Source organism: Mauremys reevesii, linkage group 1, assembly GCF_016161935.1.
Source record: "Mauremys reevesii isolate NIE-2019 linkage group 1, ASM1616193v1, whole genome shotgun sequence".
Lineage (NCBI taxonomy): Eukaryota > Metazoa > Chordata > Testudines > Geoemydidae > Mauremys > Mauremys reevesii.
Genome location: NC_052623.1, coordinates 153,630,933 through 153,656,952, shown reverse-complemented (window position 1 = coordinate 153,656,952; position 26,020 = coordinate 153,630,933). Strand labels below are relative to the sequence as shown.

General features: G+C 40.7%; 1 protein-coding gene across 9 annotated transcripts in view; it reads left to right on the top strand.

Annotated features, from left to right (window-relative positions):
• The window catches only part of CFAP47 (cilia and flagella associated protein 47), a 642,607-nt gene that overhangs the window by 130,963 nt on the left and 485,624 nt on the right, over positions 1–26,020 (top strand). For all 9 annotated transcript variants that reach the window (XR_005597947.1, XR_005597948.1, XM_039536653.1 and 6 more), the window contains 4 exons: positions 4,630–4,730; positions 19,433–19,567; positions 20,588–20,807; positions 21,658–21,867. Coding sequence is in view for 7 of the 9 variants with exons in the window: in XM_039536653.1 (XP_039392587.1) it covers positions 4,630–4,730; positions 19,433–19,567; positions 20,588–20,807; positions 21,658–21,867 (666 nt within the window). In the remaining 2 variants the exon portion in view is untranslated. The remainder of the gene's footprint in view (positions 1–4,629; positions 4,731–19,432; positions 19,568–20,587; positions 20,808–21,657; positions 21,868–26,020) is intronic.

The window sequence follows — 26,020 nt, the reverse complement described above, 5'->3', positions numbered from 1 at the left end:
TCCCATTTTAATCCACATTACACTTTTTAAATTTATTTTACGTATTTGACTACACAAATACTTTAGTAGGACTTATGTAACAGCAAATTTGGCCTCTCTCACCATGAAAGAGCCAGAAGATAGAACCCAATGCAGTTCTGCTATATATGGTGGGAGGGGAGAAATAAATGCCAGGATCTCAGACAAAGGGTCTGAAGTAGAGTTGGGCAAAATTTCTTCAGCCAGTAGTTTATTCATCAAAAAATGCAGTTCTGGGTTAGCTAAAACTGTTTGCGAATTCGTTCTAATTTGGGAAATAGTTTTGATTTAGTTAAAATGGTGTGTGTGAAATTCAGAAAAAGGTTTTGTTTTCACATTTTTGAGATGAAACACGTTGACTTTTCATTTTAAAGCATTTCATTTTTAAATGTAGCTAGATTAACTACACCCCCCATAAAAGAGGAGGAGGCCCTAAAACACCACAAAGTGAAATGCAACATTTTGTATTGGGTCAAACAAAATATTTCATTTGAGCCTAAATGACTTTTTGCCAGTTATTTTGTTTGGTGAGGTACCAACAAATTTTCATTTAGGGTCTTACCAAAATAATTCTTTTCCCAGACTTTTTCAGTTTGGCCACCGAACAGAAAATATCAGTTATTTGCCCAACAGTAGCCTGACATCTATAGGTGCAATGCTACTGTGCTCTGCTGGTGTTCATTCACTGCTCTGGGTGGAGGCACCTGACAGATCCACCTCCCTTACTCTTACAGAGCTGCAAGTGTTTACTATAGAGTAGACCTTGTGTTATAGTAGTGGTTGCAGATTGACTCCACTGCTGGTCTCTGGGGAGCAGATTACTTAGGACTACAGAGGTTGGCCTATCTTGTACCAAACCCATAGTGTTAGGCTTGGTGTAGTTAATAGGATTTGACCTATATTGTCTAGCTTTAAAACTTGCATTTTAATGATGGCATTATTAGCCACTGTGATAGCCTTGTTCTTGTTTTAGTATCTAAGGGTACATATTTTCTACTGTTTCCTTAACAGAATGCTGCTTATCCCGCATTATCTATGGCTTTCCAGCTGTGTGTACTGCACAATATCTTACATGCTAGATCAGGTGAATGAGTGGTTGGTCTGCTCTGAATAGCAAAAGTATCTAACAAAAGTCTGCATGATGGGTAGCTGAATAACTTTAATGAGAAGGAAGATGACAGTAATGAGGTCCCTGCCTCCATGTCCTCAACTTTCAATTCTTTCTCCTTCCATCTGTCACATCCTACCTGTTTCTACAGCAGGGCCTGTGGAGTCTCTGGGGGTTATGGACCAATCCTCTTTGACATTTTGCCTGCATGGATCCTCACTCTTGAGAAGTACACCTCTACCCCGATAGAACACGACCCCGATATAACACGAATTCGGATATAATACGGTAAAGCAGCGGGGAGCCCCGGGCCCTTTAAATCCCCACCTGAGCCCTGCTGCCAGAGCTCCGGCGGTGATTTAAAGGGCCATGGGCTTCCCGCAGCGGCTGGAGCACCGGGCCCTTTAAATCACTGCTGGGGAAGCCGGCCCAGTCTGGCACGGCATACCGGACCAAACCCGATATAATGCGGTCTCACCTATAAGGCGGTGAGATTTTTTGGCTCCCAAGGGCCGCGTTATAGCGGGGTAGAGGTGTATGCATGAGCCCTGGAACCTAGTAGGCTACATCTCCACAGCCGGCAGCAGCCAGTCTCAGAGCCTGGATCAACAGACTAGAGCTCTACAGCCTAGGGAACGGGGTGGGCATCAGAGCCTGAGTTTCAGCCAGAGCCACAACATCTACATGACAGTTCTTAGCACTTCAGTGGGAGCCTGAGATGTTTGACCTGGGCTCTGTAACTTGCTGCTGTGCGCTGTGTAGATACCCCTGGGCAGCAGAGTCCATTGATTTTAAGTGCAATTACAGCACAAGCATTAAATCTTGCACATCATGTGAAAACATGATGTCTGTCATTGGACATGATTATTGTGTTGCAGTAGTAGCAAAATGCCCAAGTCCAATAAGGGCCCCACTGTACTTGGCATCATGTGCAAATTAATTGAAAAGACCGTTGTTATCCCGCAGAGCTGATATGGAACATCTTATTTCCCCCCTCTCCACGCCAATTACACAAGCTCTGGATCTAATCGGAGTTGTTCTGTTTGCTGCACTCTAGGATCCCTTTGGCCCTTCAGGATCTTTTAAAGCATCTGAACCTTTATGTTCCTGCCCTTATTAATTTTGGAGCAGTCTTGTTCTCATTGCCCTAAACAGGTTGTCATAAACAGATAGTTAAGGGTTAAGGTTTCTTTTACCTGTAAAGGGTTAACATGTAGTACCTGGTGACCACCTGACCAGAGGACCAATCAGAGATAAGATTTTTTCAAATCTCTGTGGAGGGAAGCCTTTGTCTTAGTGAGAACTGTTCTTGAATCTAACAGAGGACAGTCATGTCTCCAAGTTCTCCTGGAGTAGTTTCTACTAATTAATAGTGAGTATTAATTAGAAAGGCAAATTAGTCTTATGATTTGATTTCTATATTTGCAATTGTGTGTTTGCTAAAGGAACTGCTTTATTCCTGTTTGCTGATATTGCTTTTTACTGAGAAAAGCGGGAGAGGGGATTCTCTCCAGAGATTGATAAGGTTATACCCTATGAGTGTCCAGCTTGGGCTCATAGAGATTCTGTATTTTCTTTTTAGTCTTTAATAAATTCTTTTCTTTTCTATTAAGGACTTGTTGGTCTTTCCTTGGGTGGATTCTCAGGGAAAGAGAAGGGGGAGGTATCCCTCTGTAGTTAGATCCCGGTGTCTCTCCTAGGAAAAGGAAGGGGGGAGGAAGCAGGGGGAATGGTTTGTTTCTCCTGGGTGTAAGAACTCCATGGATTTGGGGCTCTTGGAATCCCCTAGGATTTTGGGGAAGGACTGTGTCTCAATCCACATTTCCTGATTGAGTGGTGGCAGCTTACTAGATCTAAACTAAGATTTTAGTTTAGAGGGAAGCCAAGTCAGGTCCCCACATTGGAGCCCAACAGTTCCAAGTGGGGGTGAGACCCATGACATGGTGGCTTCCTGTATTCTGTAAAATCCACCCCAGACCATGATGATAAAAAGTTTTTTTCCATCAGAAAGATCCTGATGTCTTTGGGCTGACTGTCCTTTTAGAAATCTTTCATGGCTGACCGACAGTCTGCATCTGGCACTGAATGCTGTTGGAGACAGGATGCTTGATTCATGATCTACTATGACCTCTCCAGTGTCCCTGTTGGTCACAATTCAGCTACTTTAATGCAAAATATGTCACTCATGTATTTGTATTCACTGAAACAAATTGCCTGAAAGTCTTTAGGACAAAATAAAAAAGCATAGATATTTTTTCAGTTGGTGTCCTGTTTCCCTAAATAAAGTATTACAAAATCTCAGGATTGGTTTAATGAAAATGAGTGGACCACTAATGGTTCATTCAGATAACACATACATTTTGATTTTGTTTATTAAGCATTTAAAAACTGATTCCACTGAGTGAGTGATCCACCACATATAGTAATTCCACACTTGCTAGGAGGATGATTACCTTATCTTCAAATAAAACACCTAGACTTTTTAAAATATGATTTGATTATGCTCCATTGCAAACACAAAGAATAAATTCATTGTGTTCACCTACTATTTATAATGTACCTTCATGGAAAAACGTCATAAATTTACATGACCAGTGGTACAAAGTGTTTATAGCTTCAGACCTATAACTTGATCACTTTTTAGAGATTTTTACTTTTTGGCAGTATAAGATCTGTTTGTATAATATATGTTCCCTGTTTGTTAACATACTGTAAAAGTGTTATGGGATGAAATTATTATCAATTTTACATAAAGTAGAAAAAGTGCATGTAATAGTGCAGGAAAAGGGAAGTGAAACTATAGGCCTTCATATGCAACTTTCTCTGGCCCTCTGACTTCATGGATTCAAGAGAGTCAAGAGTAGATGACAGCTGAGTAGCTGACACTGCTTTCCCATTTTTTCTTTTGTTTTGTTTTTACTGAGTTCTTTGAGGTGTGATAAACTCTCTCCAGTGTCGAAAATTGCATAATCTATTTTGAAAGATAGCAACCTCCTTTAGTATGCTCATAAACATCAACTCTAATTTTATTTTTTTTTGTTTTCAGATGGACACAGTTCATTTATTTCAAAAAATCCTTGCTACCCCTTAAACTTTCTAATTAATGACACATTCATGTTCAGAGTAGAATGTGCCGGATAGGAGAGAACCACTATTGTATCAATCTTCTTTGTGGATCATTGATATACACAAACTTTCCAAATTGTGCTCTCACAGCAGTGCAACCCTACTGACTGCACCATTGTACAAGAGAGCAGAAGTCGGTTGCATATCTTATTTTTAGTGTTGGTTACTGTTACATTAATATCTGTGTTTATTTTATTGTTCACCATACAACGGCTAAATCTAAGGCAACATTAAAAAGCAGATGACCATAAAAAAAGCTTGACTGTGAAATATTTGAGAAACTTAACAGAAGAACAGCCATATTAATAGAAAATATTAAAAGATAATTTTTCATATATTAAAAGACATACTTCTTTCCTCCCCTCTGACCTCCCCAGGTTCTCGCTTCAAGTTGCTGCCACAGCCGAGAACTGCCTTCTTACCGTGTATCCGTACCTGGCATTCCACTGCACAGACCAGCAAATTGTCTTGAGAAGTGGTAAGGGTAGTGAACATTTCCTCACTTAATATTTTTAATTATGTTATTACATTGTAATTATATTAACTACGATAGTCTGTCTATAATTTTTATCATGATCATAGCTACTTATTTAATTAAGGAAGTATTTTTACTTGATACTTAGAAGTAAATATACTCATACTCATAATGAGATTTTTATAACATGTTGGGATTCATACAGACTCAGGCTTGTTCTTATTGAAAGTAGGGGGACAAAATAAGTTGGATATTTATTGAAAAATGTCTGACAAGCCTACAATTTTTAGAATAATTGTGCTAATATTGGAGTAAGAGTAGAAAGGATAACATAACTACATGGAGGAAAATAAATTAATTTAAATTAGGCTGACAGAGAGCTATGGTTGATAGGCAATTTCTGTGCCACCTGCGATTGGACTAGTTAAGAAAAAACAGCACAGAAGAAAGCAGCATAATTGAATGGTAAAGTTATTGCAAAGTAATTATATAATAGTTGGAAATGGTGTTCAGTATTTTTGAGATTCTGGAAAAGATGAGATTTTTTTGTAATGTTGTGTTCAAATATATCTGGAATACTGTGAAAATACTGGAAAAAAATCAGATTGATTTGACTTATTTTACACTACTTACATGGATGGACCCTTCTTACTTAAAGGGGATGTCCATGCTTTAGAATCCAGTTACAACCATTGAAATTATCTTTGCAGAAGGGCCAAGGTAAGGCAGGCAACTAGAATGTGTGCAGTGGTGAAAATACATTTTGGAACCCACTCAGCAGCAGGTTTATGTTTGTAATGTGACTTAAATGGAGCTAAGATAAATTCTACTTTGACCACAGTGTGACTCTGTGTTTCAGTTTATTACTTGAGTCCAATCCTGTAAATAACAATTTGGGGAAGCAGAGTGCTCTATCTGTGAGAACCCCATTGGATATCAGCGGGGCAGTCTGTGAATGTAGAGAGGTCTGGCTGTATTCACTCAGGCCAGGGCTTTATAAAGCCGCGCACAAGCGACCAGGGGCTGCTAACAGGGAGTTTCGCAAGGGAGCTTAGAAGGGGAGTGGGAAGGGAGTGGGAGTCCCTCGCCAGCCCTAAACCCCTTTCCTGTGGTCCCCCTAAAACCTATAAACCGAACCATATTTCAAAACCCCTTTCTTTAAACCACCCTTCCATTAACTAGGAGACAATGCAGGCAGAAGCCCAGCAGCAGAGTGGGGGCTATCCAGTTTATTGCGCTGAGTGTTGCATGTATGATTACCTGCCCTGTGGGCGGGTGGCGTATGTGTACAGTCGGTGCAAGGAGCTCCTGGCCCTCAGAGACCATGTACGGACTTTGGAGGCCAGGGTGGCGGAACTGGAGGAGCTAAGAAAGGCAGAGAGGTATGTTGATGAGGCTTTCCGGGACACTGTAGAATTGTCCCACCTCCGCTCAGACAGCCCCTGCGCTGTTGAGGAGGATGAAAGGCCCAGGGAAGCAGAGCAGTCAATGGGAGCAGAGGGAAACCTTCCCGTAGTTGGGACCCTCCTTCCAGATGGTGCTGGGGTTGCCTCTCGCACTGAGGTTGCCTCTCCGGGGGAGGGAACTCCAGTTTCTAGGAAAAGGCAGGTGTTAGTAATGGGAGATTTGATTATTAGAAACATAGATAGCTGGGTTTGTGATGACCGGGAGAACCGTATGGGGACTTGCCTGCCTGGTGCAAAGGTTGCGGATCTCTCGAGGCATCTAGATAGACTTATGTGTTGTGCTGGGGAGGAGCCGGTGGTCGTGGTACATGTAGGTACCAATGACATAGGGAAGGGTAGGAGAGATGTCCTGGAAGCCAAATTTAGGCTGCTAGGGAAGAGACTGAAATCCAGGACCTCTATGGTGGCATTCTCAGAAATGCTCCCAGTTCCACGCGCAGGGCCAGGTAGGCAGGCAGAGCTTCAGTGTCTCAATGCGTGGATGAGACGATGGTGTAGAGAGGAGGGGTTCACGTTCATTAGGAACTGGGGAAACTTCTGGGATGGGAGGAGCCTATACAGGAGAGATGGGCTCCACCTAAACCAAAGTGGAACCAGACTGCTGGCACTAAACATTAAAAAGGTTGTAGAGCAGTTTTTAAACTAGGAGATGGAGGAAAGCCGACCGCTGCAGAGGAGCGTGTGGATCGGACACAGACTTTTCTTAGGGGAGAGTCTGATGATAGAGAATCTCCAGGTTATAGTCAGGAGCAGAGGACTGAAGAGTATAATGTAAGGGCCGGATCAGATGATAAACAGTCACATAAAAAAGAATCTGGCACATCAGAAAAAGGCAGGCAACAAGGACAAACAGGGACAAGTTTTTAAAGTGCTTGTACACAAATGCCAGAAGTCTAAATAATAAGATGGGTGAACTAGAGTGCCTTGTGATAAAGGAGGATATTGATATAATAGGCATCACAGAAACCTGGTGGACTGAGAGCAATCAATGGGACACAATCATTCCGGGGTACAAAATATATCGGAAGGACAGAACAGGTCGTGTAGGGGGAGGAGTGGCACTATATGTTAAAGAAAGTGTAGATTCAAATGAAGTAAAAATCTTAAGCGAATCCACATGTTCCATAGAATCTCTATGGATAGAAATTTCATGCTCTAGTAAAAATATAACAGTAGGGATCTATTATCGACCACCTGACCAGGACAGTAATAGTGATGATGAAATGCTAAGGGAAATTAGAGAGGCTATCAAAATTAAGAACCCAATAATAGTGGGGGATTTCAATTATCCCCATATTGACTGGGAACATTTCACTTCAGGACGAAATGCAGAGATAAAATTTCTCAATACTTTAAATGACTGCTTCATGGAGCAGCTGGTACGGGAACCCACAAGGGGAGAGGCAATTCTAGATTTAATCCTGAGTGGAGCGCAGGAGCTGGTCCAAGAGGTAACTATAGCAGGACCGCTTGGAAATAGTGACCATAATACAATAGCATTCAACATCCCTGTGGTGGGAAGAACACCTCAACTGCCCAACACTGTGGCATTTAATTTCAAAAGGGGGAACTATACAAAAATGAGGGGGTTAGTTAGGCAAAAGTTAAAAGGTACAGTGACTAAAGTGAAATCCCTGCAAGTTGCATGGGCCCTGTTTAAAGACACCATAATAGAGGCCCAACTTCAATGTATACCCCAAATTAAGAAAAACAGTAAAAGAACTAAAAAAGAGCCACCGTGGCTTCACAACCATGTAAAAGAAGCAGTGAGAGATTAAAAAGACTTCCTTTAAAAGGTGGAAGTCAAATCCTAGTGAGACAAATAGAAAGGAACACAAACACTGCCAACTTAAGTACAAGAGTGTAATAAGAAAAGCCAAAGAGGAGTTTGAAGAACGGCTAGCCAAAAACTCCAAAGGTAATAACAAAATGTTTTTTAAGTACATCAGAAGCAGGAAGCCTGCTAAACAACCAGTGAGGCCCCTTGACGATCAAAATACAAAAGGAGCGCTTAAAGACAATAAAGTCATTGTGGAGAAACTAAATGGATTCTTTGCTTCAGTCTTCACGGCTGAGGATGTTAGGGAGATTCCCAAACCTGATCTGGCTTTTGTAGGTGACAAATCTGAGGAACTGTCACAGATTGAAGTGTCACTAGAGGAGGTTTTGGAATTAATTGATAAACTCAACATTAACAAGTCACCGGGACCAGATGGCATTCACCCAAGAGTTCTGAAAGAACTCAAATGTGAAGTTGCGGAACTACTAACTAAGGTTTGTAACCTGTCCTTTAAATCGGCTTCGGTACCCAATGACTGGAAGTTAGCTAACGTGACGCCAATATTTAAAAAGGGCTCTAGGGGTGACCCCGGCAATTACAGACCGGTAAGTCTAATGTCGGTACCGGGCAAATTAGTTGAAACAATAGTTAAGAATAAAATTGTCAGACACATAGGAAAACATAAACTGTTGAGCAATAGTCAACATGGTTTCTGTAAAGGGAAATCGTGTCTTACTAATCTATTAGAGTTCTTTGAAGGGGTCAACAAACATGTGGACAAGGGGGATCCGGTGGACATAGTGTACTTAGATTTCCAGAAAGCTTTTGACAAGGTCCCTCACCAAAGGCTCTTACGTAAATTAAGCTGTCATGGGATAAAACGGAAGGTCCTTTCATGGATTGAGAACTGGTTAAAGGACAGGAAACAAAGGGTAGGAATTAATGGTAAATTCTCAGAATGGAGAGGGGTAACTAGTGGTGTTCCCCAAGGGTCAGTCCTCGGACCAATCCTATTCAATTTATTCATAAATGATCTGGAGAAAGGGGTAAACAGTGAGGTGGCAAAGTTTGCAGATGATACTAAACTGCTCAAGACAGTTAAGACCAAAGCAGATTGTGAAGAACTTCAAAAAGATCTCACAAAACTAAGTGATTGGGCAACAAAATGGCAAATGAAATTTAATGTGGATAAATGTAAAGTAATGCACATTGGAAAAAATAACCCCAACTATACATACAATATGATGGGGGTTAATTTAGCTACAACGAGTCAGGAAAAAGATCTTGGAGTCATCGTGGATAGTTCTCTGAAGATGTCCACGCAGTGTGCAGAGGCGGTCAAAAAAGCAAACAGGATGTTAGGAATCATTAAAAAGGGGATAGAAAATAAGGCAGAGAATATATTATTGCCCTTATATAAATCCATGGTACGCCCACATCTCGAATACTGTGTACAGATGTGGTCTCCTCACCTCAAAAAAGATATTCTAGCACTAGAAAAGGTTCAGAAAAGAGCAACTAAAATGATTAGGGGTTTGGAGAGGGTCCCATACGAGGAAAGATTAAAGAGGCTAGGACTCTTCAGCTTGGAAAAGAGAAGACTAAGGGGGGATATGATAGAGGTATATAAAATCATGAGTGATGTTGAGAAGGTGGATAAGGAAAAGGTATTTACTTATTCCCATAATACAAGAACTAGGGGTCACCAAATGAAATTAATAGGCAGCAGGTTTAAAACAAATAAAAGGAAGTTCTTCTTCATGCAGCGCACAGTCAACTTGTGGAACTCCTTACCTGAGGAGGTTGTGAAGGCTAGGACTATAACAATGTTTAAAAGGGGACTGGATAAATTCATGGTGGCTAAGTCCATAAATGGCTATTAGCTAGGATGGGTAAGAATGGTGTCCCTAGCCTCTGTTCATCAGAGGATGGAGATGGATGGCAGGAGAGAGATCACTTGATCATTGCCTGTTAGGTTCACTCCCTCTGGGGCACCTGGCATTGGCCACTGTCGGTAGACAGATACTGGGCTAGATGGACCTTTGGTCTGACCCGGTACGGCCATTCTTATGTTCTTATGTAATTTGCGAGTTTGAGGCCCTTACGTTCCTCAGATTAACAAGAGCAGGTTGCTAATTCTAGGAAAAACCAGACATGATCTATGTCTGTGATGATTTGGGACCATTCAGCACTATTCATTTATATTAGGGCTGTAAAACTATTAAAAAAATTAATTGTGATTAGTCGTTCAATTAAAAAAATAATTAGGATTAATCGCCCGTTTAATCATGCTGTTAATAATAGAATACAATTTATTTAAATATTTGTGGATATTTTCTATATTTTCAAATATATTGATTTCAATTACAACAGAGAATACATTGGCTGGGAACAGCGAACCGCGGCCACTGGGAGCTGTGGGCGGCCATGCAAATATAAACACATGGTCTGGAGGCCCGCAAGCAGATTACCCTGACAGGCCGCAGGTCGCCCACCACTGCTCTAAAGTTTTACATTGTTTTGCTTTTGAGTGCAGTTACTTTACCCCCCCCATCAACATTTGTAAATTGCACTTTCATGATAGCGATTTCACTACAGTACTTTATGAAGTGAACTGAAATATACTATTTTTTATCATTTTTACAGTGCAAATATTTAATCAAAATAATATAAAGTGAGCACTGTACACTTGGTATTCTGTGTTGTAATTGAAATCAATATATTTGAAAATGTAGAAAACAGCCAAAAAAATTAATAAATATCAATTGGTATTCTATTGTTTAACAGTGCAACTAAAACTGTGATTAATCACAATTTAATTTTTTAATCATGATTAATTTTTTTAAGTTAATTGTGTGAGTTAACTGGAATTAATTGACAGCTTTGATTTGTATCTCTAGTTTTTCTTATCTTGGTGGAAGTTTGAAGCTGAATCAGATAGAATTGAGTAAAACCTCAAAAATGATCCCAGTAAGGAGGATCCTCATTTGCCCATAAGACTTAACTGATGTTCAGAATTTATTCAGATGCCTCTGAATCCTGCAAGAATCCAGAATGAGTAGCTGCCTGAACCTTGCAGAGTCTTCAGTGACTGTAGATTTTGTTTTCCTTCATGAGACTAGAAGGGAGCTCTGTTAGATCTGAAGAGCTGTTTTCCCCTGGGCCTGAGTGGGATTGAACTAGGGCTGCTGTATTCATTCCTTGCAGCCACTTGGTTCCCACCTAAGTAGTGATGGCCTGTAGAACCTGTTCAAAGGTGACTAGCCTAATGGGAAGAGAGATTAGGCCCTTTGCCAGGTCCTTAAACTTGTTTATGGGCTGCTGCTTATCTTTCCCAGCGATGCCTGCTAATGCTTCAGCCCCAAGGCATAGCTCTGTCCAAAAAGATCACTTGCAGCGGCCCACCAGAGCCCAGCACTACCACTCCACAACAGCCATCCTTCACTGGCTTCCATACAGTTATCCTGTCTGTTAGACAATCATTGCACAGGAGTCCTCAGCATTTTTCATTGATAAGAGGAAACAAGGTGCAGGACTTTGAAGAGTTGTGTTCTAATGTTGCAGAATTCCACTACTGGCAACGTTATATCCAAGAGGACCCATGTGACAACCTCTTTATAATAGCTCTTTGATATAAAGTTTTTACATAATTAGTATGAAACTCTTATTTCATACTTATTCCCACTTGGAGTAAAAAATATTGCTTATAAACAAATCACATCTGATAAAGATGTCATTACAAAGAAATTATACAATATGGTAAAATGAGTACATTCCATAGCATTTTTAAACTATCTATTTATGAACAGGTTTCTTAACAGGTTTACAAAGCCTCGCCATGTAAATACCAGAAACTAAAAAATTACAGCAGTGAGCTTGTGTTTAAAGAAACATTATAAATGTTAAAAATGGTCATCAGATCTTTCTATTTAACAAGATATTACCATATTACACAGTGAGCATACTTCTATGGCATGTAATTTTTTGTGATTTTTGTTAAATGGAATAAAATCTCTGATTACACATATTTAACAGATCTGGCATGTCTATCAAATGTTACTATTTAAAAAAAATTGGACAAGTGTGCTCGTGTTTTTGCAAGTGAATGTGCTTTGTTTGAGTACTGAGTAAAAGTTAGCCAAATATCTAAGTATCTTTTTGGCTTCTGTTTATTTTTCTGGGTATGTAAATGGTGTGTACATTTTTCCATAACAACCACTCATGGCTTTTTTAGCCATTCTTCTACAGTTGCACTATATTTTCTTTTTCCAATGAGAGCCTATTAATGTTTTTCAAAGGGCTGCAGGGTTAATTGATTAATTGATTAAACTGGTGCTGACTCTGATGGCAGTCACTTCAAGAGTAATAAAACTGTTACTAGTTTCTCTTCAGTTTAATGCCTGTATGTTGAGCCACTGTGCCCTGCCCAGAATAGTGTGTTTGGCCTTCCAGTGGATATGACTATTCTACACACCTTTTGAAGAAAAAAAAGGAACAAATTTCAAATTACATTAAATACTCAATAGCTTAGAGCAGGAGTACAGTCACTCTTGAGTCCTACATGCCCCTTGTGCTTTCCTTACTTGATGTAAAACTTTTAGTTCAGCTTAGCTTATTTATTTTTATCTTTTTGGGCAAACTTCAGACTTGCATCTGAAGAAGTGGGTATTCACCCACGAAAGCTCATGCTGCAAAACGTCTGTTAGTCTATAAGGTGCCACAGGATTCTTTGTTGCTTGGGCAAACTACTAATTTGACTTACTGGGGTAATTTAATTTTTTATGGAATTTTTAATATGTTAAGAAAGGAAAATAACTTTCAAAGAAAGCCAGTCAAATCTTTAGGCCTTTTCAACATGAGGCAACAATCAACAATGTAACGAAGCCAATATGGGTATTTTCATTAACTTTAATGGTAGCTAAATTGAGATCTCAGGTTCAGATTCTTTTGTGATCACCTCATGGTTCTGATTGAGAATTGCAGTCCTTCATAGTTGAGGCAGCAGTAGTGTCTCTTGACAAGGCTTATTTTTGATGCAAACCCCTTTACAAGTCAAAACAACAAATCCTCAATTTTTTTTTAACAACTGAAGTCTCAAAGGCACACTATTTGTTCTGAAAGTCTTGAACAAATTTAATAATCACTTTCTGACTAAAGACTTAAATGACTCCAGTTTTGCCCAAGCACAACATTTCACACATGGATTGCTTTGGACATTAACTATTGTAAACGTAGGAGCCAAAGAAATTAAAATTGTTAAACTGGGTATGATTTTCCATTTGGTCCCTGACTGAACACAGAGAACACTTATGGGGCTAATGACCCAATACTAATAGCCCCAAGCCAGCAAAGGACTTCAGCACTTGCTTAATGTGAGTTGTCTCATTTTTTAGCTCCCTTTAAGTCTCAAAGAATGTTTTATAAAAATGTTCAAGACTTTCAGAACAAATACTAGTTGCCCCTAAGACTTTAACTGTACAAAATATAAAGAATGAGACTGTTCACATTCTTAAAGTGTAACATGTGCTTTGGTGGATTGGAGCCTAAAGCAGGAATTGTTGTGCAGGACTGAAGCTACATGCCCTAAATTTCCAGGCCTGACAAGTCAACCAACTCCCTCTGCAGTTCTACTTCATAGAATCATAGAACTGGAAGGAACCTCGAGAGGTCACCTAGTCCAGTCCCCTGCACTCCTTGCAGGACTAAGTATTATCTAGACCATCCCTGACAGGTGTTTGTCTAAACTGCTCAGGGTTGGCCTTTCCTCAGGTGCCAAACTGAGCGGGGGTGGGGTGGAGGGCACCACTAGGACCCAGAGTGTAGAAAATTGTCTGCTTCTGGTGCATATGTATTCTCTCTGCTCTAGATGCACAGAGATGGTGGAGTGCTGTGCTGGAGGAAGGAGGGCACAAGAGACATAACAGGCAGGCAGGAGAAAAGGTGAGAGGGAATAACAGAAAGCAGCAGGAGATGCAGGGAGAGAGAGGAGGAGGAGCCTCTTATGTACTTCTCTAGCACACCCACGAGCCTGGACTGATTAATACCAGCTTCTCAGGGAGCTTCCTGTTTCCTGCTGCTTCCCTGAACCCACTTGAGGAGAACAGGCAGTCAACTGAAGTAGTGGGAGCTAGTTAGGCCCTTAAGATACCGATATCTTCCCTCACTCAGGCCCTGCTACCACCCTGCTTATTTGTCCCCTTTAACTGAGTGTTGAGAGCCACTATAGCTGGCACAGAACAGCAGTCCTGAGTGAAAGAAGAAAACGCCCCTCTGGGGCAGCATTCAGAAAAAGAAAGAAAGCAAAGGAAGCTTTTCTATCTAAGCAGGAAGGAGCTCTCCTGAGATACAGAGACACAAATGTTCCCAGTGAGCCTTCCGGCCCCAGTGAGGATGTGAGTGGTGAGGAGATGCCTGATCTTCCAGCTAGTCAGAGTACAGGTAACCTGGCAGCTACTGCAGCATCCATATCTCCATCTCAAATGGATGTAACCATGCATATTCCTGAAGAAAAGTGTAGATCAGAGAAGAGTGTGGTGGAAGTGCAAGAAACAGCTGCTGCTGAGTTTAGTTAAGTCTAGATGATCCAGGACTGTGAACCCACTTGAGCAGTAGCCCGAGGGACTTCCTTGTACTGCATGGGCCACAGCAAGTGAAAAACTTCATGTTCCTCAAAGACAATGAAAATCAAAGTTTCCATCAAACACGTTACTGGCATGAAATCTCCAATGGTGACAAAGTGAAGAGGCCATGGCTTATGTACTCCAAAACCCAGAATGCTGCATACTGTTTTTATTGCAAACTCTTCCAGTCTAATGCTCCAGCCACATTGGGTTCTAGAGGAACAAAGGACTGGAAAAATCTGGCTAGAAATCTGGCATGCCATGAGAAGGCAGCAAATCACCAGAGAGCATTCCATAGGTGGAAAGAGCTTGAGATGAGACTAAGGTTACAGGCCACCATAGATGATCAGCATCAAGAGAAGATTGGTTCAGAGTCTCTTTATTGGCAAAATGTTCTGAAAAGGCTCATTGCCTTTGTGAGAATGCTTGCTACCCAAAATCTAGCACTGCGTGGTACTGCAGATCAGCTGTATGTGCCAAACAATGGAAACTTCCTTAAAATTGTGGAGCTGATGGCTGAGTTTCATGCTGTTCTCCAGGAGCACCTAAGAGTCACTACCCAAGAGATGTACACACACCACTACTTTGGAAAAACCATTCAAAAAAAGATCATACCGTTATTGGCAACAAAAGTGAAACAGAAGGTTGTGGCAGATCTGAAGTCAGCAAGATATTACTCTGTTATTCTGGACTGCACACCTGACATCAGCCATATGGAACAAATGACTTTAATGGTGCGTTTTGTAACAACAACAGAACCTAGTGAAAATGTCCCTGCAATGGGGACTGTCAGAGAGCATTTTCTAGAATGTATTGACATTGATGATACTACAGGAAGCTGGTATGAGACATGTGCTTCTTAAAAAGCTGGAAGATATGGGAATTGCGATAGCTGACATGAGAGGTCAGGGCTACGATAATGGTGCCAACATGAGAGGAAAGAACAGAGGAGTGCAGACATGGATCCGAGAGTTAAATCCTCAAGCTTTTTTTGTCCTATGCAATTCTTCATTGAACTTGGTGGTCAGTGATGCAGCATCAGCTTCTAGTGAGGCTGCAGAATTTTTTAATGTAATTAAAATCATCTGTGTATTTTTTCTCTGCATCAACTCATCGATGGCAAATTTTTGAAGCAATATCTGGGAACATCCTCTCTGACACTGAAACCACTGAGTGCCACACGATGGGAAAGTTGAGGCGATAAAGCCTATCAAACACCAAATTGGGAAGATAGATGATGCCATAGTTGCCATTATGGAGAATAATGGTGTGACAGGAACTGTTTGTGGGACAACAGTGGCAGAGGGAAATGGAATCACCAGAAACATACATAATTTCAAATTTCTGTGTGGCTTAGTGTTGTGGCATGACATACTGTTTGAAATAAATGTTGTAAGCAAGAGACTCCAAGGTGTTGACCTTGATATATCTGGAGCAATGGAACAACTGGACAAAGCAAAGTCATACCTACAGTCATACCAGTCAGATGAGGGATTTCAAAATGTTCTGAAGAGTGCACAGAAGTTGGTAGAGGAACATCACACTGAAGCTATTTTCCTACCCATTCAAGAATACAAGAGTCACCGAAGAAGAAGACATTTTGATTATGAGGCACAGGATAATCCCATAAGAGACTCCAAACAACAATTCAAAGTTGAATTATTTAACCAGGTGCTTGATTGTGCAATACAGTTGAACGTTTCATGCAGCTCAAGGAACACAGCAGTATATTTGGGATGTTGTATGATATTCCAAAACTCCTCACTATACCTCAAAAAGACCTACACCAGCAATGTAGGGCACTAGAAACAGTGTTGACACACGATGACATGCGCGATATTGATGCGAGTGATTTAGGTGATGAACTGAAAGCCCTTTCAAGAACTCCGAAGGCTGATCTGGAATATATGTGCACAAATGAGATGATCACCCTTTTCCCAAATGCTTTTGTTGCTCTGCGCATACTTCTAACACTTCCTGTAATAGTTGCCAGTGGAGAACGCAGCTTCTCCAAGCTGAAGTTAATAAAAACACATCTATGCTCCACAATGATATAGGAGAGGCCGGTTGGCCTTGCAACCATCTCAATAGAGCATGAACTGGCCCAAACTGTGGACCTTCAGCAGGAAGCAGTTCAAATCTTTGCAGCCAAGAAAGCACAGAAAGCACCACTTCAATTATTCAAACAGATAAAAATGCCAGTGTTTACTATGCAGACAAGAAAAGTTATGTTTGCTGTTCAGGCATTTGAAAGTTAAGTGTTACTTAAAATTTTTGAACAAGGTATTTTAAGTTGTTAGTTCTCCTTTATTGGGGTAGGTAGCAGAGCAGTAACATGAGAGGAGTAGATCTGGAAGAAGGCAGAATTGAGAGCTCTCAAAGTTTTTTGGCCCAAGTGAGGGAGTATGAGGGCGTCATTTGAGCTCCCCGCCTCAGTGCCAAAATGTTGTGGGCTGGCCCTGAACCTTCTGTTAAAAATCTCCGATGATGGAGATTCACAACCTCCCTAAGCAATTGATTCCTAACTTCCAGTTAGGAAGTTTTTCCTCTATGTCCAACCTAAATCTCCCTTGCTGCAATTTAAGCCCATTGCTTCTTGTCCTATCCTCAGAGGTTAAGATTTTTTTTTTCTTCCTCCTCTTTGTAACAACCTTTTACATACTTGAAAACTGTTATCCTGTCCCCTCTCAGTCATCTCTTTTGCAGACTAAACAAACCCAATTTTTTCAATTGTCCCTCATAGGTCATGTTTTCTAGACCTTTTTTGTCATTCTTCTCTGGACTCTGTCCAATTTGTCCCCATCCTTCCTGAAATGTGATGCCCTTAACTGGACACAGTACTCCACTTGATGACTAAGGAGCACAGAGTAGAGTGGAAGAATTACTTATCGCGTCTTGCTAACAACACTCCTGCTAATACATCCCAGAAGGGTGTTCGCTTTTTTTGCAACAGTGTTACACTGTTGACTCCTATTTAGCTTGTGATCCACTATGACCCCCAAATCCCTTTCCACAGTACTCCTTCCTAGGCAGTCATTTGCCATTTTATGTGTGTGCAACTGATTGTTCCTTCCTAAATGGAATACTTTGCATTTGTCCTTTATTGAATTTTATCCTACTTACTTCAGACCGTTTCTCCACTATGTCCAGGGGGGAGGGATAGCTCAGTGGTTTGAGCATTGGCCTGCTAAACCCAGGGTTGTGAGTTCAATCCTTGAGGGGGCCACATAGGGATCTGCGGCAAAAATCAGTACTTAGTCCTGCTAGTGGAGGCAGGGGGCTGGACTCAATGACCTTCAAGGTCCCTTCCAGTTCTAGGAGATAGGATATATCCATCTCATTACTCATTAGATCATTTTGAACTTTAATCCAATCCCCCAAAGCAGTTGCAACCCCTTCCAGCTTGGTATCATCTACAAATTTTACAAGTATGCTCTCTATGCCATTATCTAAATAATTGATGAAGTTATTGAACAAAACTGGACCCAGAACCGATCCCTGCAGAACCCCACTCATTATGCCCTTCCAGCATGACTGTGAACCACTGATAACTACTCTCTGGGAATGGTTTTCCAACCAGTTCTGCACCCACCTTATAGTAGCTGCATCTAGGTTGTATTTCCCTAGTTTGTTTATGAGACGGTCATGTGAGACTATATCAAAAGCTTTAGTAAAGTCAAGATATACCACGTCTACCGCTTCCCCCCATCCACAAGGCTTTTTACCCTGTCAAAGAAAGCAATCAGATTGGTTTGGCATAATTCGTTTTTTTGACAAATCCATGCTGACTGTTACTAATCACCTTATTATCTTCTATATATTTGCAAATTGATTGCTTAATTATTTGCTCCATTATCTTTCCAGGTACAGAAGTTAAGTCATGAATCATTTTAGGAGCTCTGCAATAGAGCTGTCTGGCTGAGGGGATTTAGGAGACTGAGCTCCACTTGTATCTCTGGGGAGGTGCATGATCCAGGAATCAACTCGCAGCAGGCAACCCACAATCCCTCAGCTTTCTTTTGGGTCCTGCTGCCACAAATCCAGTTCTTACTCACCTTCAAGACACCAGTTCCCCACTGCCAACTCTCTCCCTAAATCGACAATGTTATCTCACTCCAAATGCCTTTCTTTCCTCCTGCTCCTTCTCAGCTATCTTGATCTTTTTAGCCCACCCTCATGCATTCTCAACCTCTTGCATTACACCTCTAGTAGTAATCTTCCACTACTTCTCAATTGCCTATTTCCGTGCTAGTAGCCTCTTTCCCCCTGTAGCAGTGGAGAGTAAGACTGTACTGAGAAAGGGTATCTTTTTGGATTTAAAAAAAATACTGGGTATTTTCAGAGAACATGAATTACGTTTCTGTGTTGTTACTCCTGCGCCCATCTCAACAGATCTGAGGCTTCTGTAGATGCTGCTTTTTAATTTGTTTTGTGAAATGTGTGGGATTGGTAGTGCTTTGAAAAGGCTGACTGTGAAACACTGAGACCCACTGAATGAGGAGCTGGGGTCAGACATGCCTTAAAAGGGGACTTGGTTACTGACTGAGAACTTTAGAGTTGGGAATGCTCCTCAGGGGTTTATTCAGCAGGTGCCCATACCTGAGATGTACAGATTATAGTTGGGGGGGGGAGGATAAAAATTGCATACACTTTTTTTTTTCTTCAGTTACTGTGTAGAGAAGTGCCATGTTACCATCAGCCAAACTGTAAGTGTTACCTGATAAACTAAGATTTAACAGCAGATAACTCTGTATGTGAACCATTAATACACAGCCAGTAAGGTAATGTCTTTTGTTGTGCATTTTAATCAAACTAAAGCTCAAAATCTGTATTTTATAGACCATAATGGGATAATCTACAACAATGGAGAAGCTGTTTTGCATCCCTGTTACACTCCAGGATCACTGTCCCGTAGTACTTCCTCCAGTTCCCTCTATGCAGTCACTAACTCAGCCTATGAAGGTTCTTCTTCAGGTAAAACAGCAATTAATATTTAAATATATAGATTTCTGTAACAGTATTTCTGCTTACTACTGCAGTGTTTAAATTTTTTAAAGAAAAATGTCTTATCTGCTATGGTGCCTGACAATGAGTGTAGCCGGTGAATATTTGGGAAACTATCCCATCCCATCTGAGCAGATGATAGAATGTCTGGAGGACATACACGCAAAGGGGACATACATAATACGTAATGGAAAGGTATTAAAGGTATTGAAGACTTTGTGGTACAGTCAGGGATAGAATCAGAGTTCCTATGTGATGCTGAGCAAGTCACTTGCTCCAAACGTTTCACAGGTTATCACCTTCTGCATGTAATACACAATACATATGCACAGGGGCGGCAAATTAAGGTTGCATGAGCAATGCAATTTCTGGCATCAGAGTGCTTGATTTGACAAACTTCTAATCCTTAACTTTGTATTTCCTAACTTTTTATAGTTTAGGCATGATAGTGATAATATGCAATATAATATTCAACCATATCAGGTTTTTTGGGAGGTAGGGGCAATGATGATACACAATAAACTGATAATACAAACAAACCTCTTCCAGTATTAGAGATGTATACAGTACCTGATAATTTGGGCAAAGGTAACTTAGCCAGTTGTGCATTTCTATATCACTGGGGTATGGAACTTGCCTGGACAAGCTTTGTAAACTATCCTTATTGGAACCACTTCTAAGAATATTTTGGCAGGATTACTGCCCATGATTTCATATGCCAAGTTTGAATGATCTGTATTTATCTTTTTCTGATTGTGTAATAACCATTTCTCCTTTTCTAAATAAAGATAGGATACAGAAATGCAAGGCTTGCTGTTTCCAAAATGTATATCTTGTCACTTGTCAGGAATAATCAATATAAGTAACAGTTCATCTGATCCCTGTATTTTATTTCTTTGCTGTCTCAGTAAGATTAGTGTTTTTAAAAAGTGCTGTTTTTGTACTGGAAAATGGATAAGGAAAATTTGGAATACTTTTTGTATTACTCAGAATCGGAAAATATGCTTGAAAATGAATGGGTGAAGAAGGATGAAGCTGACAGCCAAAGTCAGGAGAGAGAAAATAAATTTCAACTATCGCTTTTTCCTGACGAAGACACAGAGGAATACATCTTCTTTCAGAAAGTGATAACTGCAGTTCAGAACTGGTTCACTCTTTTTGGTTGGTCTAAGGGACCTAATCCTATTTCTATTCCCCACTCACTAAGACGGTAATTGTAATTTTTTTTTCTTAAATATTTCCTAGGAAAATGCTGCATTGTACCAATGTGTGTTCCATCATTAGAAACATTCTTGGATGACTCATGTTTATGACCAAGTTACTTTTAATATGCAACTGACTAAATGGAGAAACCCAAAGATATTTTTAATTAGTCAAACTTTTTATGCATTGTAAAACAAAAAGGTCTATTTTTTCCCATTTATAAAATGTTCCCAAACAAGAGGCTCTGAGAGCATGTACAACATTAAAACCATATACAATGCTTATTACAACTGAAATTGAGTCTGATCCCAGAATGAACCCAGTTTCTGACAGTCACCACTATCTCAAGGCAACACTATGTAAATAAATAGTTGGGCCTTTCCCCCTGCCCACAAGGTCAACAAATTGATGAATGAGTCAACAGGGGAAGCAAATTCCAGTAAGTAGGGCCTTGTCACCAGCCCCTTGCACCTGATGTCTATCAACAATTAGATGAATCACCGGAGTTAGTCCTAGCTGTTTGATAGTACTGAAAGAAAAAGACATTCTCTCATTTGGTTGGTTCCCAAATGTGTAGGGTTTTTATATAGGGTGAAAATGAAATTGTACTGGAAAGGTAATGGTGACTAGCACAGACTCAGTTGTATTAAATAGTCTAACCAAATAAAAAAAAATTATGTTGTCATAACATCTGTATAGAAATCAGGAAGTACTGTATTTTTCACAGTCCATTCCTCAGACCTTTCCATAATGGTTTATTAATGAATTCACCACAGTTAATGGTACAATAGTTATTTTTTAATGCAAGTCTGTTTTAATGTATTTAAAACAGTAAAGTTAAGTTTTCCCCCGTTTAGTGATGTGTGTAAAATCCAGATGACTTCATCTGATGAAAAAGTTATTAAACAAAACCTCGGCAAAGATACGAAGACTGTTTATGACATGTTACTCCATCTGAGTGGACAGTTGTTACCAGGAATTACTTCGAGCCAGTCATTGCCCTCTGATCCTATTGAACGAGTAATCCAGCTCCATTGGCAGCATTCTACAATGCTCACTTTCCTCAAGTAAGATAAAGGTTTTTTTGCTTTTGTTTCCCCAGTTGTGCTTAAGTAGTTTAAATACTTTTCCCATTGAATAATATGCTTTTTCTTAGTTGTATAGTTACACTGTTTTTTGGTTCATGTAATTAAAAGTGTGATGTTTATTGTAAATTATGATGAACTTGGTAGTGATGTAATCTGTGAAGTTTGGTGGTGGCATGTTCTGAAATGTTAAATAACCACTGTAAAGCTGAGGAACTAATTTTGTTTCTGACATGATGGTGATATGTCATTTAAAAAAAAACAAACAAAAACCTGATCCATCTTTAAAATAAATAAATAAATAGAATATTGTCAGGTTATTTCTCCTAGGATGCAGGGCCACATCATATCACCTAATTGAAAAATCAGTGGAAAGAGAACTGAGAACTTAAAGAGAGGAACTTTATGAAGCTTCCTTCTTATATTTGAGAGAGCACAGATCCTGCAAATTTATGGATAACTTGACTCATGAATCCCAGAGCCAGTGCTACTGCTTCATTTTGTTGTTGTTTGTTTGTTGCCTTAGATTAAAACACTTTTGTTAAGAGAATTTGAGGTCATTGTATCAAATTTTGAAATCTGGATGATCTGAGACACGCATGCCGCTATGTAGAGTTTGGACACAGTGAATGAAAAACGTTCTATGAATGCTTTATGTGTTTCCTCTTGATTGTTAATGGAGCACAACTCTGCTGCAAGAAAAATAGGCTAGTTCCTCCCTGATCCTAAACTAAGACCTATCAATTTAAACCTATAAAGTGAATAAAAGTTATACAGCACATTAATGAAAATGTATAGTGCTTTACTTTGCAATAAGAAGCAGGTTACATAATAAGATAAACTCAGCCTATTACTATTCACAACATTAGAGATGTTGAAACACACTGAAAGGAATTTAAAATGAAAAGACCTGTGAAAATCTCTCTGAACAAGGAGTCAGGAGGCTTATTGTACTCTGTAAACTATACTTAGAGTTCTTCATCCTCTTCCCAGTAATGCTTCTTTATATTCTAGCCTTTGAGCTAAAGCACAGATTTTTTTTTTTAAAACCAGCAATCAGCTGTTTATTAGCATAAAGCTACTATATTACTTACCTTTCCTGTCGTCTTAATCTCTTGGCTCATGAGAGCTGATGAAAGCTATGCTGCACAGTTGTCTAAGCGGTTGCAAAGTATCTAGGCCAGCACCCGTAAGTGAGATTTCCAATACTGTAACTGTAGGCAGACAGTAGCATCATTAAGTTTTTTAGTATCATCGATTCTTGTGATAGTTACAGCATTATTTTGGGCTTGGATTCTTCTGGCTCTGGCACTGATATGGATGGTTTGTGTTTCGATGCTTCAAGTTGAAAAACAATTCTTGCACTGAAGGCAACCTGCCCAGATTTATACATACTTTTAGGCTCAAACATAGGATTTTAGGCCATATTGGTAGAAATGGAAGTTCCTCTCACATATAAATTGCCCAATGTGAGTTAATAGAATTGGCTCATTACCCCCAAGAGGGGTGTGTGTGTGTGTGTGAGATATATATATATATATAAATTTGAATCAACCATAAAACTAGATTATAAAGTGACCCTGATTAGAAGTTTTGATAAGGCTGTTTAATTCCAAATGTGATAGCTTTCTGATTTAGAAGGAAGGAAAGGACTTTAAACGATTCTTCCTTTTAAAAGGAAAAGTGCGGGGTTTTGTTTCTAAGCAAAGCAGTTTGTAAACCAAAATGAGAAATGCTTCACTGTGAACAAACTGTGAAGTATCCTTGAACATTAGGCTGATAATGTAAAACTGGCATTTCTGAGGTGAGTTGTGGCTTTGTTGTTAAAGTGTCAATGTTCTTGGGATCAGTAGCATGGAAAGAAAATGTTACTGTAAAAGCAGATTTTATCTCATTGTTATACTGAACTGTAAAAAATTCTAATCTGGTATAGGAGACACCTTGCTCCTTGTGGGTCCCTTCTTTTCCCTGTTCCTCTTCTGGAACACTGGACCCTTTTTTCCAAGAGTCCACCACAGGAGTTAGATGTATTCCTGTGACTCTGCTCTCCAGCCACAGAAAGCCTCAAACTTCTGGGCTTTCCCCTGCAGGAGACTCTTGCCTCCTCTGCAGTTGCTCTCTCAGCCTGCTTGTAAGGCTGGGGTATCTAATGGACTATCATGTAGCTCAGACCTCTCTGGCCAGGATGCAATCCATGAGTTATACCACAGGTGTGATCATGTCTCTCTAATTGGGTTTTTTTCCCCTGCTGTAGCAAGTGGATGGGGAAATTTCATCACAGGTCTTAACATGGTGGTAACTTTTTTCAGACGGCAAAAAACATCTCTGATCCTGCTGATATCTAGTCTTCTAATGTCATACCAAGATTCTGAACTCTACAGTAGTACTCTGAAGTGACTCCTCAACTAAGTTTAGGAGAACTAAGCCAATGTTCTTCTCTTTATACTTCCTCCAATTCTCAACTGGTATAATATCAGTATTGTTGGGATTTAGCCTCAGCTTGTTTAGAAGAATCTGGTTTTACAATGCAAGTGCAAAGCTGCCAAAAAGCTAACAGAGGGGAAGGAAAAAGAGAGAAATAGTCACCCTGGAGTCACTAGTGTGATAGATTCCAAGGCCTAAAGGGACGATTGTGATCCTCTAGTCTGACCTCCTGTATAACACAGGCCATAGAACTTCCCCAAACTAATTCCTAGAGCATACATTTTAGAAAACCATCCAATCTTGATTTTAAAATTTGCCAGTGAGGGAGAATCCTCCATGATCCTTGGTCAATTATTGCAATGGTTAATTACTCTCACCATTAAATATTAACACCTTGTTTCCGGTCTGAATTTGTCTAGCTTCAACTTCCAGCCATTGGATTGTGTTATATCTTTCTCTGCTAGATTGAAGAGCCCATTATTTAATATTTGTTTTCCATGTAGGTTCTTATGGACTGCATTCAAGTCACCCCTGAACCTTCTCTTTGTTAAGCTAAATAGACTTGAAGAGCTTAATCTATGGGCTTGTCTACACTACAGGACTATTTCGAATCTACTTAGTCATTTTTTTGATTTTGGATTAATAAAGTCAATTTGTTGTATCCATCCAATACACACACAAGAAATTCTAGCACACACATTCAGGCCAGCCTTCGACTTTTAGGCGGTGCACTGTGGGAACCTATCCACTATTCAGCCCCCCCGCCTCCGCCTGCCCATTTTTTCCCCCCCCCAATGCATGCTGGGAAAAAAAAAAAATGTGTCATCAAACCGTCCGCCCCTCCTGTCTTCCTTGAAGCGCGCGGAGAATCTGTTCGCGCCTCTTCTCTGGTACGTTTACAGCGTGGCAGCCACAGCAGCATGGAGCATGCTGCGATCATCGCTGCATCATCGCTGCACTTATGGCCAACTCCTCGCCTCGTTATCCTCTTCCACCTTCCCAGTCAGATGCTGAGAAACCGGCGGAGAGGCCTGGCAGCGAGGCAGAGAGAAGCTCCTGGGAGAGAGCCTGCAGGCAGTGGGGCATGTGGCAGTGGGGGTCAAAGGTGGCAAGGGGGAAGTCATGGGGTGGCGATTCTGGGCCGGGCGACTGGTGGGACCACGCAGTGCTGCGTGGGACATGCAGGTCTCTGGATGACACAGGAGGATGCGTGGCTGACTTTCTTTGGCACTCACTTTCTTTTGTTTGTGTGACTTGCTGTCCCCCAAGACTGCGGGAGGACTGCAGCGAGCAGGCAGCCCTGAGGCCGCCTGACTGCAGCCCATGGCCACATAGCACAGTCAGAACCACACGCTTTGCGGCGCCACACGTGCGTAAAATCTTTGGCGTAAGGGGCAAAATGGGTGGGTTGCTGTCATTCAAGTAGCGTAATCTCAAAGAAAGTGACTGGTTTGAGTGAAAGTTAGCCGTGACTTGGCCTTGTGGATTGATTCCCAAACTGGAGTGAAGTGGCGATGGGGGCTGCCCCTATCCACATCCCCCCACAGGCACCAGCCCACCAGCTCACCAGGGCTACCCACCATCAATGGTGCTGCAAGCTGACCTGCTTTCGGGCTTTTTTCAATGGGGCGTGGAGGTTTGGTGGGCGGGCATCGTTTGTGACGCAAGTTTTCAGGGGCTCGGTGTTTTCCTCCAGGCCTCCACCTTCTTC